The sequence below is a fragment of the Megascapheus bottae genome, chromosome X (assembly GCF_031878675.1).
Source record: "Megascapheus bottae isolate mThoBot1 chromosome X, mThoBot2.hap1, whole genome shotgun sequence".
Lineage (NCBI taxonomy): Eukaryota > Metazoa > Chordata > Mammalia > Rodentia > Geomyidae > Megascapheus > Megascapheus bottae.
The window spans coordinates 104,451,602-104,463,460 of record NC_143547.1 but is presented as its reverse complement, the minus strand read 5'-3'; the positions used below and the strand labels follow the sequence as shown (position 1 = coordinate 104,463,460).

At 52.7% G+C, this 11,859-nt stretch overlaps 1 protein-coding gene across 1 annotated transcript; it reads right to left on the bottom strand.

Moving 5' to 3' along the window:
* Positions 1-1,175: 1,175 nt before the first annotated feature.
* Positions 1,176-9,926, bottom strand: LOC150041717 (extracellular matrix protein 2-like). The gene is made up of 9 exons (XM_090327193.1): positions 9,921-9,926; positions 9,345-9,528; positions 6,926-7,189; positions 6,531-6,646; positions 6,041-6,173; positions 5,778-5,935; positions 5,182-5,321; positions 1,810-2,136; positions 1,176-1,353 (listed from the first exon to the last, which is right to left on the bottom strand). The coding sequence occupies exons 1-9, from the start codon at positions 9,924-9,926 to the stop codon at positions 1,176-1,178; spliced, it is 1,506 nt and encodes a 501-aa protein (XP_090183319.1).
* Positions 9,927-11,859: the final 1,933 nt, after the last annotated feature.

Here is an 11,859-nt window from a genome sequence, read left to right as displayed (position 1 = left end):
ACACTCCACCAGCCTAGCTTCCCAGGCCTCTTCCCACACCCTTCCAACTCTGGCCCTTTTTCTACTGAGAATGTGGGGGTGGGTGGAGGGGGGAGGAGGGTTCCGCTGAAGAATGGGACCAAGACAAGATGGAGTTCCCAGGCTCAGAGCCCAGCCGGAATTGGTGGTAGTACGAGGTCTGTGTTGTCATCTTTGGGTCCTTCCTCCTTCCACATCCATGAAAGCAGCACGCCTGCCCCTCTCCAGTTACAACGCTGTCTCCCTGTTATCTGGTACTATAGCACTGTGAGCTGTGGGGCTGACTCAGGTACTCTGTCCTTTACCCTGTGTCCCCTCAAAGGCAGGGTATCTGCCAGTGCCAGGCCTGGCTTTGCACAGACTACGAGATGCTATTGCCCTTCCTGCAGCCCCAGGTTGCATAGGGCCATAACCTGATTCCATAGTAAGTGCTATGTCTGGACAAATTCATTTACCTGCCTACACCTTAGTCTTCCACCTGTGAGCTGTGAGTGAGGCCCTAGGGACATAGAAAGCTTTCCAGGGGTGGGTGTAGATTAGGAAGTACCACGATGAGACTGCTGGAACATAGATTGAGGTGAGAAGCAAAGATGCTCTCCCAGAGGTGCTATTGTGTGGCAGTCATTCGCTCCTGTAGTTTTAGGGCAAAAGGTAGGTGTTACATATTGCCTCCATAACCAGCCTACACCAGACAGCTAAACCTACATTTGTGGGTCCAGGTCTAGGACACAGGCATTTCCTGCATGTGAGAGCTCAGCTGCAGATGGTTCCTGAAGCAAAGGATCCTGGGGAAGGCAGGATGTGGGGAGGCGCTCCAAGGAGCTATGGGAATCAGGCCTTTGGTGAAGCAGGTTAGGCCCCAGAAATTCATGGACAAGAAGATCCAGTACACATGCTGAATTAAGTAGGGAAGGAAGGAGAGAGTCCCAACACAGAATTGAAGAACATGCGTTTAATTCAGCCAATGCCGTCTTCACCCCCATGCCCTCTGTTGGGTTATTTGCTGCTAAGTGAAAGAGTCTCCATCAGCCATAGAAAGTGGGTATAAACAAAGCAATAAGAGCTTCTAAATCTTTATCCAGTGCAAGATCAACTGGAGCTTGGTGTAGGGTGCTGCCCTCCAGTGAACAGTGTCTGGGAAGGGGGGTGGGATCGAGCTAGGAGGCCTTTTCTCTCTGCTGGGGCTGAATAACCACACTGTGATAGTCTCGGATGCATGAGAAGGCAGTGGGTGGGATGCTGCGCCGATCAATGAGGTTGTTCTCCAGGTGTGTGGCAATAAGTTTGGAGTCCTGGGTCACACGTGTGTCACAGATGGAATTCAGAGGCACCTGTCTGTCACAAGAAGATTGAAGGGCCCAGAGGCAAACATCATACAAAAATAGAACCCCATGATGAGAGGGAGACTAAACATGGAGTCCCAGAGATCAGAAGTTGGGAGGAGGAGCCGGTGGAATCCGGGTCTACTGTCAGTTGAGCACTCAACACAAGGCCCCCAGCCCCAGGCCTTGCTGGTCTGGACCAGAGCCTTGCTTTCCCTTTGTGTATACCCTGGACGCACCAATCTGTCCAAAGTCCCCTATCTCAGCTGTGTGGGCCTGCCAGCCATTTACACAGCACAGCCTCTGATCATGACAAGCAAGATAAATGCACGCATGGGTTGGGGGAAAGGGAAACAATCTTCCCAGTCCCCCTCTGTCATGGCTCAGACTTCTGTGGCCTGTGGGTGAGAATTCTGCCCTGGCCGGGTTATGGCTGGGGTTGAACACAAGAGCAGATAAGTGGCCTTACCTGATCTTATTGTGGCTCAGGTGCAGCACCTCCAGATTTTTAAGCTCCAGGAGGCCTCGTGGGATTGCCTGCAGCTCGTTGTGATCCAGCAGCAGCTCTGCCAGGGAGGCACGCAGGCCCAAGAACGACACTCTGTGGATGCCATCACTGCGCAGCCTGTTGTGGGACAGGTGTAAGAACTCCAGACCTGGCTTCATGTGTGCAAATACATAGCCAGGGATGCGTTCGATGAGGTTGTGATGCAGAATCAGGTGTCTCAGGCCTCGTGGCAGGAAGGAAGGCACATGTACCAGCTGGTTATGAGATAGGTCGAGGGTCTTCAGCTTCCTGTGGGGTGGAGGACACAGGTATGAAGGGAACTGGTGGCTGAGAACCTCACTCCTGACTTGAATGGAACTCCAGAGGCTAGAACTCGGAATTGGGGTGATGGGCCCATCTCCACTTCACCCCAGATAGCAGGGACTCATAGTACTCCTGAGTCAGGCTGTACCCTGGGTGGCTTCTGTGTTCCCCTCTGGCCTGGAATTGGGGAACTGGATGAAGCTTTCCTAGCTGTCTTTGGGGCAGCTACACTAGCCCTTAGAATAGAGGTAGCAGCTCTTTCTGTCAGTTTTCCGCTTTGTTTGTTTTTGCCAGTCCCAGGGCACTGTCCTTGAGGCTAGAGCTCTACCACTTGAGCCACATGGCTTTTTATATATATGTGGTACCTAGGAATCAAACCTGGGTATTGGTGCATGCTAGGCAAGCACTCTACCAGTTGGCCAAAATATTGGTCCCACTTCTTCCCCTTTCTCCCTTCCTTGTCTAGAGGCCTCCTGGACTACTGGGCCTGACATCTGACATAGGGTGATACCTAAAATCTGTCCCTACCCTGCCTGTCCAAAGCCTCAGAACCCTCTCCTTGTTTCTTTCTCAATCTCCCCTTACATTGCTGTCTTTGCCATGTTGGGGATGGCCTCCAGGTCCTAAGATGTGCCCCTCAGCCCTATCTCTCACTCTCCTCCTCTCCCTGCCTCAGGCAGCCTTTGCACAGCCATTCAGGACAGAGAGAGAGAGAGAGAGAGAGAGAGAGAGAGAGAGAGAGAGAGAGAGAGAGAGAGAGAGAGAGGCATAGACTCCCAGGGAGAGTCCCTAGTATCTATGCTACAGAGGGACAGGTCGGGGCAGGTGAGGAAATCCAGGTCACACTTTCACTTCCCACCACGCTACCATGAGGTGGATCCTAGAGGCCCTAACTCCAGCAGTGAGCAAGCCCTGGTCTCTGCTGGTCTGCAAGAGCAGAGGATGGCAATGTTTCTAGAGTGTATGAGAGCAGGGAAAGTGGCTCCTTTCAGTGCTCCACCCCCTACCCCCCAGCTCCTATAGGAAATCAGCCATTTGGGTAGCTCTGCCCCTGTGGGCTGCAGCTCCTCCCCTTCCATCACCAGAGAGGAGACACAAGGCAAGCAGGCCCTGAGTCAGGAGAGGCAGGGGCTGAACTGCCTGGGCTTGACTGGCCGCCAGCCCCCTGCCCAGGCCCCGCAGTGGTGGCGGCAGGCGGCGGAGTGGAACGTGGCTGGGTGGCCCCTCCCAGGCTGCTGTCTGCTTTCCTTTGCCCCCTTGGCAGGAGGGGAGGGGGAGGAAAAAGGAATAATTAAACCCAAACGTCCTGGTAACTTTTTCCTGGAACAAGAGAATGGAGGGCGGGAGGCTCTGGTCCAGGGAACGAAGGGTGGAACTGTCTGTGGACCCCTGCCTCCCCTCTCCACTGCAGCCCCACCCTGTCTTGGTGGTCAACAGACCCTCTTCAGCCTCTTACCTGGCACCGAGCCTCCCTTTGGCTTTCCACACTGTTCCCAAAAATACAGTCCTGGTTCCTTACCCACGTAGCTTCTTTTCACTGTGAACAGTCTGTAAGTGCCAACACCCGTACCTAAACTACAATGAGGCGTCATCCTAGACCTTTGTGGTCATGAGGCTAACAATGGCCCCCTATATGTTTGTCTACATATAGAGCAAGGGATGATGGGAGGCAGAAATCCCTTTGCCAGGCCAAGATAATGAACTGGAAAACCCGCACCTTTGTGACAGCCTCCTAAGGCCTCTACTATGACAGGCAATGTGGTAAGATCCAGGACTGGCCAGTCACTAGAGTGATTTCACCAAGATTGGCACATGAGGCCAAGGCCCAGAGCGTGCTCCTGAAATGTTAGGTACATTTGAACTTCAGGAAGTTCCCTCTGCTAGCTAGTGTCACAGGCTGAATGGCAGTCCTCCCAGATGAACTCTTATCCTAATCTCCAGGTCTTTTCAACATGACCTTATTTGGCAAAAATTGGATCTTTGCAGATGTGGTAAATGTAGTGATGTGGAAATGAGGTCATCCGGTATTAACTCCAATGACAGGTGCACATATAACACACAGAAGAGAGAGAAGACAGCCACAGGGAGCAGGCCATACACAGACAGAAGCAGACAAAGCCACAAACCAAGTATGTGGGTGAGAGCTTTCTCATTCCTCTGACAGAATGACTGATATAAACAATTTAAATGGAGGAAAGATTTCTTTAGCTTGTGGTGTCAGAGATTTGGGCAAGAGTGTGGCAGGGCAGCTCATATCATGGAGGAGAGGAAACAGAGAAAAAGGAATACAACAAGGGGTAAGATATAGCCCCCAAGGCCCCCCTAATGACACATTTTGTCCAACTGAGACCCTATTTCATTACTTCTCACCACCTCCTAATGGTGCCATCATATTTTGAATCCACGTAGGCCTTAATTCCCTGACAGGATCAGACGCCTCAGGATCCAATCATTTCGAAAGTCTACCAGCTCCCAACTAAGCCCCTAGTAAGTAAGGCTGTGCTAGCCATTTTGCACTCAAAGTAAAACTCTATGGAATAATATTGGGGTCTCTAGAAGATGGAGCAGGAAAGGAATGATCCCTTCAGAGGGAGCATGTGCCCCCAACCTAGATGGCCTTTTTCTGACCTGTAAAATTGGGAGAGAATCATTTTTTATGGCTCAAAGCCACTCAGTTTGCAGTGTCTAGTGAAGGCAGCCCCTCGACAACACGTGATTCTGTTTGCCCTATTTGCTTCTTTCTATGTTCCCTGCCCCTGTAGCCTCATAGCTGTCCTCAGGTCAGGGCCAGCTGTGCATGCCACCACTGTCCCGGACCCTTGAATACTTTTTGGGGTCTGGGAGGACAAGGACAGGCATGGGCGTGAGTGTGCAAGGAAACAACAGGTTTCCTATGCCCAGCCCTTCCTCAGTTAATATGGCCTTCATGGTGCCACATTACTCTCTTTTCTCAGTTGCTTGACTGTCAGGGTTTGGGGGGCCCTTCCCCCCTCTCTGGCCTCCATGTGCCTGATCCAGGCAGACACTCACAGGAGATCAATCCAAGCATGGGGTGCTATTCGGTCCTCCCGGAGCTGGTTGTTGCTGAGTACAAGTGCACTGAGGCTGTGGCTGCCTCTTACCGCATGCTCAGTCACCTCCTCGATAAGGTTGGCGTCTAGGTGCAGCTCCTAGGGCCAAGAGTCATGATGAGGGTCGGTCAGCCACTTTTTGTCAGCCAAGGCAGATGCTGGCTCTGGTTGGCCTTGTTTTACCCAGCCCTGTGTGGGAGGCATACATCCTTATCTCTGTGATAATTCACACCCATGGCTATCTGTGCAACGAATTTTGGGAGCACCTACCCATTAGGCCAGAGACCTTTAAGATCTATCTCTGGAGAGCACTACCAAGTAGGATAGATGTTTAAGGAACTGTGTGACCCCAAGAGGACATGGGTCTCACTCAGGGATGCCCAATGGATCCAGAGGGCAGGGGACCCAAGTCTCGGCTTTGAGAAGGTTAGCTCAATCAGTCTCATAGGCTCTGAAGCCTTGTGATTTCCATTATGGAAATCCCCTGAGGATTACTCTGGGGAGCTAACTGTAATGATATCACCTTTGCTCCCATCCAGGGGTCTCCCAGCTTACCTGCAGGGATGCTGGTAAGCCAGGTGGGATGGTCCTCAGCCGGTTCCTGTCCATCCTCAGGTAGAGCAGGCTATGGAGAGGCTGGAATGCCAATGGGGAAATGTTCCCATCATGCAAATGGTTTCCTTCCACCTCCAGTGTCAACAGCTGCCTGAGCCCTGTAGGCCAGAGAGGGGTTCAGTGAGTGCACCAACCCTGGTACTCCTTCATCTGCACTCCTACTTGGCCTCCCAGCTTCCCAGGCCCAGCCCCCTTTCCTGAACCTTGGAAGCTGCTTTGTTGCAGACTCTGCAAGAGGTTGTCGTTGAGTTTGAGCTCCTGCAGGGAGGCAGGCAAGGTGGGCACTACAGACAGCGAGTTTCCATCCAGGTTCAGCCGCTTCAGCCGTATCAGGTTCTGAGAGGAGAGGAGAAGAGCTGGTTGGAGGACTGGCATGTTGCTGGTGAGGATACAGGCTTTCTTGCACATGGCTTTAGGCCTATCCTAGCCAAGGGGCACCTCTATTTAATTATATTGCGGCTTTCTAGTTCTTATTGGAACCAGGCCTATAGGGGCCCCATATTGATACTGTTTCTGAGGACCCAGCAATACATCATGTACCCCAAATCATAGGAACTCTCGTGATAGATGCTTCCTGCAGTGCCTCCTGCAGGCCTGACCTCTAGCACCTCTGTGTGCAGACCAATGCAGAATAATAAGCACCGGAGTAGTAAACAACTCAGACCCACCAGGCCCAAGTCCCCAGCAGCATACCTTGAAAGCATGGGGGTGCAGGCCTTGAGTGTCCAGTCTATTCTTGCTCAGGTCAAGCCACTCCAAGTTGGGAAGCCCCAGGAATGTGTGAGCTGGGATCTTGATAATTTCATTCTCTGTACACAGAAAGACAGCCATGTCCTATGCCCCTCAGGCCCCTGCCCTCTAGTACTCTGTACCCACCCCCCTCTTATAGATCAGAAGATGGTCTTCTGATTGTGTCAGGAGAGGGCATCTTCTCACTACTCACAAAGACCCAAGGGGAGCATGGGCTATGCACTATGCAGTGAGACAACCACAATGGCTAGGTATTACCTGGAAAGGGAGCCGGGGAAGAGCACCAGAACACATCCTTTCCGCTATTGCTATAGGGATGAATAAGAGGGATCACCCACCTGCCAGGTAGAATGTGGTCAAGCCTTGGTTAGTCAAGGCAGGAACATGCTTCATTTTGACATTGCCACAGGCAATAGTTGCCTGGGCCAAGAGGCATGAGGCTGGCAAGGAGGGCATGGCCTGCCCCTGGTCTGTGAACCTCGGTGGATGCCTTTGCCTGCTTCCTAGCCTCTTTTGCCCATGGCCTAAGGTCTCTGAGCTGCTGCTGCTGCTGCTGCTGCTGTCCCAGCCTCTGTTGTAGTCCTTCTGTTGGGATAAGACCCCTGAAGGAAGAGTAAAGCGGTCTTGGCTCAGTCACCAACAAGGACCCAATCAATGGGCAGAAACTTGAAGCTGGGAGGGGTGATTGAAGTTGTAAAAGGACAGAGTTTTGGTGATCTTCTGGCTTGGGTACAGAGAATAAGGCAGAGCCTGAGCTGGTGATGCTGGTGTGGTTGATAGAGGATGGAGAAAGTCTTGGCCACCCCACAGTCAATGTGTGGCATTACCACCCCTAGCAGGCACCATGTGAGGCTATCTAACCAGGACAGTCCTTACCTTTGGGCAATCTTTTAGTGTTCTGGCCTCTTCTCCAGGTTTCCAGACTTCCTCTGTTCCTGCTCCAATCGTTCTCTGTAGCCAGTACCTTCTCTTGGGCTCCAGGGGCCTTGTTGGCTTGAAAGGGCCTTAGCTTCTCAGCCTGGGGTTTCCCTGCCCTAGCTCCCACAGCAGAAATGGCCTGGGAGTAATCCTGCCCAGTGCTTTGCCCCTTTTTTTGACCCTGCTCCTTCTCCGAGGCCACAGGGAGTGACCTCTTCCACAGCCATGGCCTGTTGGATGCCTTCTGATCAGAGGTAGATGTATCCTTCGTGGTAGGCAAAGCCTGTGGCCAGTACAACTGTTCATCCTTAAGTCTGTGTGGGTCACCACTCCTGAGAATGGGTTGCACTTGACCTACAAAAGAGTCAGTATGGGCTAGGGTAGCTGGGACCCACGCCCATGGCAGAGGGGCCTCGCCCCTCCCCCTTGAGTGGGGTATTCATTGTCCCCTCTCTTTCTCCTCAGACCACCTTTATTGCTCTTCTTCTAAGGAACACCAGAAACAGAGAAGGGGAGAAGGAGAGAAAAAGAGAGGGAAAGATGGAGAGAGGGGGCAGGGAAAGAGAGAAAAAAGAGAAGGAGTACAAGAGATGGAGAGAATACACAGTCCCCCCCCAACATCATAAGGAACTTGGGTAACCTAACCTGGCAGTGCTTCCTACCTGTCAGAATTGAGAAAGCTCTTTTGTGGTTTTTGTTGGCACAAAGCACATGCTGGCCCTAACCACAGAGACAGGTGAATTTCAATAATAGCCTTAGGGATAAGGGCCTCACTGACTTAGGATCTTGGGTCCCCCCTCCCATCACTCCCCCCATACCCTGTCAAGGACTGAGGAGTGGGGCATCACTTGTGAGCACCCCTCTGCCACATGCCCCAATTAGGCAGGGACGTTACATATGCCTTCGGGGAGATGGACTCGCTGTCACATGGCATTATTTGCTATTGGAAGAGGCTGCCCCAGTGCCTTCTGAGAGATTCAGGTTTTGGGGGACAAGACAAAGCAGAGGACCACCTTGAGGGATGCTCAGACACTTCAAAATAGGGACAGAATTGAACTCCATAACTTGAGGGTAAGGATATCTTCGAGGGGAAAAACAAGAGGCAATGATGGAAGGGATGATTATATCCAAAACACATCTTTTGGAATTGAAACCTACTTGTACAACTACATAATAAGAATGCAAAACTACTGCATTACAAACTTTTTTTGTCAATTGTGGGGCTTGAACTCTGGGCTTGGACATTGTCTCTCAGCTCTACAGCTCAAGGCCGCGCCCTAACCCTTGAACCACAGAGTCAGTTCCTGTATTACAATCTTAAAAGAAAGACAGATGGTAATCCCTGGGGCCTTTCCTGCTCTGACTAGATCCAGACACCTGCCCCTCCTGTCATACCCCTGGAGCAAAAGTGTGGTCACCAGACACAGCACCAACCCATTAGCCTATGAGACAAAGGTCATAGTCCTTATCCCAGAATCCCTTGAGTCAAGCTTTGACCCCTCCCAGGATCTACATTGTCAGCTCCCCTCCCACAAGTTCTTCCTGTCCCAGAAGGCTTTGGGGGTAGCCAGATCAATTCTTTATCTAATAAACCTTGATCCCTTCTGCAGCCCCTCCCCTTCCATGTCCCATCTACACAGTGGGCACAGGCTTCCCGGTCTGCAATCCCTTAACTTTCCAGAAGAGGGCCTTCCTGAGGTGATAGGTCCCTCTGGCCTTGCCTGAACACCCCAGGTGGGCAGTCTTATGGCAATTGGCTTCCTCTCCTCCTCCCCAGCCCAAGGGGGCACTACAGTAGTTGGGCAAGGCACTCTTCTGCTGCTGGTGCCAGCTACTCACCATTGGAGGAACTGGGTGGGCTGAGTGGTAACTGCAGGATGGACAAACCTAGTGGGGTCTGTGGGGCTGTGGTCTCTCTCAGACTCAGCCCCTGCTTGGTCAGGTCCCTTCCAGAGCTGCACTCTATGGAAAGAGCCAGGATGAGGAACGGCATAGTCTTCATTGCCTCCATGAGCAGGAAGAACTGGAAGAGGTGCAGTGGTGGCCACCGGGGTGGGACACTGACACAACCAGTGATGGCAGGACAGCTCGCAATAGTCTTGTTCCTGCTCCCTGAATGCCACTCCCTAGCTATGTAGCTGACAGCTGCCCTTGCCCACCTCAGCTTCCCTTCTGCCAAACAAACACCTCCCTGGGCTTGCCCTAACACCCCAGTGTACTCTGTTACCACCTGAGGAGAAAGACAGACATTCTTTCCTGAACTTGAGTGATCCTGCTTTTCCTGTAAGGCCTGCATTGATTCTTCTCTGGCCCAGGCCCAGTGGCCCCCATGAATGGGGCTTCTGTCTCTATACACAGCAGGCCTGTGAGGCCCACCGTGGAGCAGGATGCCCACTGCAGACTGCCAAGTCCTACCTCCATGGCTGGGCAAGGGGCTCCTGGATCCCTGGAACAGAGGGCAGGTACCAAGCCAATGGTGGTTCTGGCCTCTATACCATCTACCAACCCAATGGGCTTCTACCATAGGGATCAGTGGAGGAAACAGAACATGTGGCAGAGCAAGGCAATGAACACAGACCCCTGCCTTTAGTAATCCAGTACTACAGGGGCACAGGCTTGACTTAGGATGGGACTGGTTTCTTGGTTCTCCCTCAACTTTCTGCCTGCCATTCCCTCCCCTTGAGAACACACTTGTTCCCTCCAAAACAGGGAGGGGTGGAAATTCTGTGCTTTCCCTACTGCGGCTTCTATACACCAGGCACTATCTAGGTGAGGCCATCTCACAAGTCCCTCCAGGCTCCTTAGCCAAGAGTCTTATGCTTCAGGTACCCCTGTACCTCCCACAACCCTCTGGGTCAAAGGACCTCCATGGATCAGGATGGCATGAGGCAGAAAGGATGTTGGGCCTGAGGGAAGACATTGCTCAGTAGGGACAAAGGAATAGGTAGCAGAACAAGACACAAAGAAAAGGGAAATGTCTATACAGATCCCTTAAAGGAACATTTGGAGCAGGACCTCTGCAGCTCCAGCCCCAAACCCAGCTCTGAGAGCTGAGGGCAGCAGGCAGCTGGGGCTGGCAGGCAGCATGGAGCTCACCACATGGCTCAGCTCCTGGGCCAGCATTGAGGAAGCTTTTCCTACAGCTCTGTCCAGTGTTGACTTGCGTTTGGAAGCAATCTGAAGAAATGAGTTAATTGTGGGCCAGGCTTGGGTGGAGGGGAGAAAGGGAAGCAGTGGGTGAGGGGCAGAGCCTCCGCGTGGTGAATGGAGAGTTAGGTCTCCTGAGGTCCTGAAGGCATGTGAGCACGTTGAGGTAGGGATGTGTCCCTGAAAGTGGGGAGCATCGAAGACACATAGGAGTCACTGTCCTGGAGGAGCCCCCACTCCACGCTCCTAAGAGCCACACAGGGTCCACAGCTGCCTCTCCCCACCTCTGCATGCAGGGCTCTATGTTATGGCCTGAATTTAGGATAGTGCTGCACATAGACCAGAGACAGGGACTGTCTGAGTAATGAGAAAATGCCTTGGAAGCCAGGGATGCAGCCAGTGTCTGAGTGTGCATCCTGTGGGTGACATAGGATGGGCCACACCCAGCATTTTGTCTGAAGGGGTGCTTGCTGAAGCTGGAGGAAGGAAGCCCTTAGGCAAAAGAGGCAGGAGGTATGCCACCATGGGTCACCAAGACAGCAAGAATTACCAGGACAGCCAGGGGAGTGAGCACACCCCCCCTGACCTCATTTTACACGGTGGTGATGGGGCTCCCTACCCGTAGTCCAGGCATCATCTGAGGTGGACCTGGGATGAGAGCCCTAGCTCTGCTCCTCCCCCTGCCCAGGGATGCATTCTGGAATCCTGGCCCCCTACCCATTTCCCCAGTTCTCACCACTCCCCAGGCGCTGACTAAACATCCTGCCATCTGGTTCCCATTAGTTGGGATGGGGGTGGGGGGATGCTTGCTCCCAGGTTTCTCTGGTACAGCTAGGCTGGAGAAGGGAGGTCCATCTCTTCCTACCACCTAGACAGGAGGAGCTAAGGCCTAGGGTGATCTCCATTCCCAGGTCCCATGGAATACTTTCTTAACTGCCCTTCCCTTGAGGGGACCGGTGGTCAATCAGAATAGGCACCAGGGGGAATGAATGATCTGCCACCTACTCTTTCCTGCTGGGATACCAAGTGCTTGCTGAGACCTTGAAGGAACTCTCAACAGAGTGGAGCCAGCATGTGTGTGGGGGCAGGGAGGGCTCAGCAAACCCAGAGATTCCCAGTAAGTTTCTGCCTGCCCTCTGCCTCCCCCCCCCTCCCAAGAGCTCATTTGGATCAATCTGAGCCAGGCAGGGCCTCAGGCCAGCACAGA

What these genes read in the sequence shown, in the direction of transcription:
- LOC150041717 (XM_090327193.1), bottom strand. An exon ending in GACCACATTCTACCTGGCAG is followed by an intron (nt 6,647 to 6,925) that starts GTGGGTGATCCC and finishes TTCTGTGTACAG; the next exon opens with AGAATGAAATTATCAAGATC. An exon ending in GCAACAAAGCAGCTTCCAAG is followed by an intron (nt 5,936 to 6,040) that starts GTTCAGGAAAGG and finishes TCTGGCCTACAG; the next exon opens with GGCTCAGGCAGCTGTTGACA.